At 43.1% G+C, this 6,000-nt stretch overlaps 1 protein-coding gene and 1 pseudogene across 1 annotated transcript; one reads left to right on the forward strand and one right to left on the reverse strand.

The window, feature by feature from the left end:
- Positions 1–1,134, reverse strand: part of LOC106587819 (gamma-tubulin complex component 4-like) — a 26,358-nt pseudogene extending 25,224 nt beyond the window's left edge.
- Positions 470–6,000, forward strand: LOC106587820 (protein CDKN2AIP homolog A). The gene is made up of 4 exons (XM_014176465.2): positions 470–557; positions 1,421–1,670; positions 2,235–2,350; positions 3,270–6,000. The coding sequence occupies exons 2-4, from the start codon at positions 1,423–1,425 to the stop codon at positions 3,809–3,811; spliced, it is 906 nt and encodes a 301-aa protein (XP_014031940.1). The 5' UTR covers positions 470–557; positions 1,421–1,422; the 3' UTR covers positions 3,812–6,000.

The raw sequence follows: 6,000 nt of genomic DNA on the forward strand, positions 1-6,000 counted from the left end.
TTCTTGCAGAGGTGGTTGTACTTTGTAGAGCTAGTTCTGTACTGTAGTTAGGTAGGTAACGTTACCCGATATACCTGTAAACCTGTCCGTTTGTTCCATGTGAATATAGTCCCACGGTAACCACTTAACGCCAACAGGAGCTCGTGAATCATTTTAATTAACTTAAAATCGGATATCAGGTCAAAGTTGACATAAATTGCAGTGTTGAGCCTGTCATTCAATCACAACACCGCCGATCCTGTCGCCGCCGCAACCCGATGACGTTTCAATGACGAGGGTGAAGAGTTATGGGAATTGTAGTCTTTCCTTTGGTTTCCACATAAATTGATTAAACGTTTTCTTCCCTTGTACGATTGATTTAGCTACTGTAATGATCACTATTTGCTATCTAAAACCTCCAAAATATATATAAATTGTCTCGAAGTAGCTATATCTTTGATCAAAAACCTGTGGTGTCTGTTGTTGCGCAATCGTGTGGAAGTTGTAGTTCGACAGCCAACTTGTTTGCCTCACTGGTCATGACTCATACAGCAACGGCGCTGCCTGGACAGCTCGAGGTTCGTTCTGAACTGTATATTTGCTATCAATAAAATATATTCTGCAACTTTCTACGATATAGTTATCCATATGTTGCTCAAATAAAGCTAACGTTGCCGTAGTGCAGCCACCAACATACGTTTGTTGTGTTTGCTAGCTAGGCTAATACCCGGCGTTTGTTTTAAAGTCTTATGCTAATTCAATGCTAGCTATCTGGCTAGCCGCATTGGAGGATGGCTAGCTAGGTAAAATATATTAACCCGGTTGATGTTAAGTTAATCAATGAATGATCTGTTTGGATTAACTTCTGATTATGAGTTAGCTAGTAACAACAGAGACTGTAATGTTAGACAACTGGCATTGCAACAAACCAACATTGACTTCCGTAAACGAGCGGTTTTCTGATTTGGCCCTACTAACGTTACGTGATATTTGTTATGATAGTTAAATCGCCCTCTCCCCACAATCTCGAAGTTTCTTGGTAGGCAGTGATGACAATAATCACAAAGAATAGATGCCAGCTGTGACTTGAAAATATGTCAGAAGACGACTACTTCAGCTTCCGTAGCGTTATAATATTCCCCCTTAACAAGCCGCTGCTGACAAATTGCAGGTGAAGCACTCTGGCTATAACCATATTTCTGTCGTTATAACTGTCATAGAACAGCAACAGCTTCCAGTGCCTGATGAATCTGTTGATGCCGTGCCTCTAGAAAAACATGACAAACAGAACACAAAACACACTGGGCTTAGTGTGGTATATAATTTCCCATCAAATCAGCTGATTTGATTCACGTCTTGAGTAGCCTGTTTTTGCCTCTAGTCACTGTAACACTGATATAGCCTAACACATTGTGTCCTGTGTCTCTGCTCTGTGTTACAGTGATGGCGGAGGGGAGGAGTGGAGAGGACATTGTTTCAGAGTACCTGGACCAGAACCCTCACCTGGTCAAGTGGGTGGAGTCGCTCCGAGGAGTGCATGAGACCAACAAGCAGTGGCACGCCAGACGAGAGTTTTTCCTGAGGAACATGGAGACGTTCCCCACAGTCCAGCCGGGCTTCCCCAGCCCCAGTCTGGACAGGCTGCTCTCACTGTCCATATGCTGGGCCAACCACATCTTCTTGGGCTGCAGGTATTGTAGCCTGGTCCCAGATCTGTTTGTGCTGTCTTGTCAACTAGATCTCAAACAGGCTATGTTTGAGGAATGGATAGAGGAACTTAGTTGTAATGGATTTCGATGTGGACGTTACTGTAATATAATTTTCACACTTCACACAAAATGTATGCACATATTACTGTAAGTCTATCTGGATAAAAGCATCTGTTACCTGGCCTATACTACAGAGACGAGCTGAGCTGCAATGGCCTGGTTATGCATCCACCATAGTAGTTGAAAACCTGCTGGAAAGGACAGTGATAAGGAAATATCCCAGCCAGCACAGTATGGTTGGGGTCAGCACTGTTGATAGTGTGAAAAGAGTATTAGTTGGAGTTACAATGGGGGGTGCTGCTGGTGCTCTTCCATAGCTTCTGGTTAAAAATCATTCAACACTAGAACATATACTTTCCAGTTTGGACCAACCAGAATGAAAAACTACTACAGTATTCCAAAAAAGTAAACCAATGTAGAAAAAAAAGACCACGGTCAACTGTCCACAGGGGAAGTTAGTCTTCTTCTGACTGTGTTGTTTTGCAGATACCCTCAACCTGTCATGGACAGGATCAAGGAAATGGCAGACGGAGTGGTTGTCAATGATGCTCCAGTTCGAAAGACCAGAGATGAAATCATGGGGAAAGGAAAGAGGACTACAGGTATGATGCTGAAATCCTACTGTATGTTCAGTTGTGTACAAACTTCTCATAACTAGTTTTTATTACTTTTTCCCCCTTCTAATTTTTATTACTACTTGTTATTTAGGACTTTGTTTGACATTTGATCCTTGATTGATATTTTACTGCATTGTTGAGGAGAGTTAGCAAGTAAGTATTTCACTGTACTGTTTACACCTGTATCCTGTGCACTTGATCAATAAACGTTGATTTCATTTGGATTTGAAACTAATTAAAGTTTAGATTCCTTGTATAGTTTAGAGAGTCCAACTTTAAACAATTTAATTGACGCTAATATTATAGCCCTACAAAACAAATGGCCTGTCTTTGACCAATGGCCTGTCTTTGACCAATGGCCTGTCTTTGACCAATGGCCTGTCTTTGCTTCAGGGTTGTACAGTATTGTTAACATTTTTTACATTTTTAGTCATTTAGCAGACGCTCTCATCCAGAGCGACTTACAGTAGTGAATGCATACATAACATACATTCCATACATTTTTTTCTCCGTATTGGTCCCCCGTGGGAATCGAACCCACAACCCTGGCGTTGCAAACACCATGCTCTACCAACTGAGCTACACGGGACTTAACTCATGGAAGTGATTCAATACACTGAACGGCAATTACCGTGATGCTGTATACCCATTTCTGTATATTTGTGGGACAATTAAAGTGAGAAAAGTTCTGTACTTTTCCATCAAACATATTCTACATTGTTACGGTTAGATTAATCATACAGCAGTATTTTTTCTGCTGCTTTTGTTTTGGCCAAATGGCCTTGAAGTAAACGCTGCCTATCCGACGCCTCCCTCACACCGCTGGAATCTGTCCTCTGCAGGTGAAGCCAGTGTTGCCTGGAAGAATCCCTACTCAGTTGTCTTTTATCTCGCTGATTCTCAGGGGGCGACGACGACAGCTGCGCCAAGCGAGCCAAGCCTGGGAACCCCTTCAAGCAGGGCCCACCCCCGCAGGCGCCTGCCGAGCACCAGCCCTTCTTCAACCGCCTCTACAAGGCTGTGGCGTGGAAGCTGGTGTCGGCAGGGGGCTTCGGCCCCAACCTGGACCACTTTGAGATCCTGCGTGCCTGTACTGAGTCGTCCAAAGAGAGCCTGAGCTGCGTCTTTGTGCCCCTGAAGGACATCCCCGACCTGCCGGCGGCACGCACCCAGAAGGAGGGCCAGGTGTGCGAGCTGCGCTGCCAGACAGTCTATCTGGGCACGGGCTATGGGCGTGACGAGGCGGCCGCCAAGGCCATGGCATCCAAGGAGGCCCTCAAGGCCTTCCAGGGGCGCAAGGTGACGGTGAAGATCTGCCGCCGGCGGTTCAATGGTAGGGATGTAGAGGATCTGGTGCTGCTGGATGATCAGCCCAGGAACCCGGGCTTCCCTCCCGCTATCAGCTACCCCTTCCAGCCAGAGCAGCAGGGAGACGGGCCGTCGTAGCACAGCCATGAGTCATAGAGTATCCTCCGGGGGCCTTTCCAGGGTCATGTTCAGTAGGCACCAAAATGTAGTAAAATGGGGACGTAGGGATGGGGGTTTGAAATAATTTCACAATTTGAATAATATAATGAATTTTTGTCAGATATTCAAAATACATGTGTTATTGTTTTTTACCTTTGCTCTGCTGCGGGAGGGAGAGAGGCTGGCGCTCTTGCTGCAGCTGCAGAGGGGGCGAACAGATGGATGGATGGAGGGAGAGAGAGAGAGACACCAAGGCAATTCAATGTTATTTATTATCCTATATAACAGTGCCTGTCTTAACTGGAGTAGCTTAGAGAAGCTAGCCAGCTATAGCTAGCTAGGCTAATTGAGGCCACATGCTGCGCTTTTTCCCCAACCCCATTCAGATAAAACAACAGCCTACCAGTTGTTTGTTATTCTTTCTCATTTCACTAACTTTTAGTTTAGTAATTTTATTCCATCTTGCATTGCATAAGTGAACTTTCATTCCACTTGTTACACATTTAGCCTCTTTTCCACTGATTGGCCAACATAAACAACAAGCTACACACGGCTACGGGTCGGCTGCCAGTCTTTTTATGGGGTGCACTGTGCACGTCATAAAAAGTTAGTTGTTTTATTAAATTAATCATTTGAAATGCCATGGTATATCCTTGTGTGTAACAATGTCCCATGGATATTTTAATTTAGAAAAATATTTTTCTGTGTAAAATAGGCCTATATTTCTTTCTTCTCACACAAGTATTCGAATACTAACGTCTGTTCGAATATTTGAATAACCATGCACATCCCTAACTGGGAGGAACTACCTCTCCTGGACTTGTCCAATAATAAATGCTAATTTCAGTTTTCTGTTCCAAAACGTTTTGCTACTGTGTGCCCTAATGAACATGGCCCTGGTATTTAGAAGTTGTGTGGGTTTGAATGGAGCTGCTCTATGAGTCATACAGTACCACTGAATGGATGGACTCAATGCATCATCACCACCACTTAGTAGTTTTTATGCTTTTATTATTCTTGAGGAGCGTATACCCAGTTCTTGTTCCATAGGTCATTTGGATTCCTTCAGAGTGGGGATGGTAAGAAGTTTAGTCCCTTTCAGTATCGGTTGTGCCTGTCTGCTGCCTACCACAATGGAGAAATGTTTACAAAATGTCACCACATTTTCCCTCCCTTTGCTTGGGTCTATAGTCACACCAGGCACTTTCCTTCTATGTCCTCTAGCTCAGGGCTCCGGGGTGAAGTTCCCCTTAGATCTAGGATCAGCTTCCTCTCCCTCAATCCTAACCGTAGCCATTAGTGGGGAAAATGCTAAGCTGACCCAGGATCAGCCTCTAGGTGCAACTTAACCCTACACCTAGCTCAGGACTATAGTGGATGTGTGCGGCTGCACTCGGTCTGACCCTCAAGCCATTTAATCAGCTATCTGATTAACAACCCGACCACTAAACGAGGGACATTTCTACTGTTTATCAATACCGTTAATAACATGCAACTAATGAAACCTGTGTGGCTCGTCATTCGAGTTTTCAATTGATGCTCCAAATCTCCCTGAGTGATCACATTTCAAATGTTATGCTTTTTTGTTTAATGAAGTTACAAAGTTAGTCATGGAATGAGAATGAGGTATACTTTTGATAATATAACACAGGCTCTAGTATTTAAAATGCACAAGTCCTCTATGACAGAATCATTATTTCAACTGTTGTTTTCTGTTCACAGTAGAATGCATTGTCACTATTATAACTCGGTGTGTTTGTCTGAATACAAACGGAGGCATCTTGTTTAGTTGTTCTGCATGATGTAGATCTTGTTGATGATGGGACTTTGACATTCATTTAAAACCACTCTGTTCTATTTTGTGTGAGGAAAGCTGTTGAGAAAATGTCGGTTTTTGTTATGTTTATTAATTGATTCAATAATTCTAAAGCAGATGATTGGTGTTAAGCCAGGTTCATAGAATTGATTGATATGTTTGATTGTGCTTGAGTCTTTACACTCAAAAATCATCGATGGAAGATTGCTGCTGTAATGTTTTCCTTTTCAAAGCTGAATGATATGAAATGGGTTGCGTTGATGTGTAAATGGCCACAATATTTAGTGACACTTTACATTTCTATGAGCGGTCCCTGTTTCTATATTTTTGTAAATAAAAATAATTTAAAGAA

Source organism: Salmo salar, chromosome ssa26, assembly GCF_905237065.1.
Source record: "Salmo salar chromosome ssa26, Ssal_v3.1, whole genome shotgun sequence".
NCBI lineage: Eukaryota > Metazoa > Chordata > Actinopteri > Salmoniformes > Salmonidae > Salmo > Salmo salar.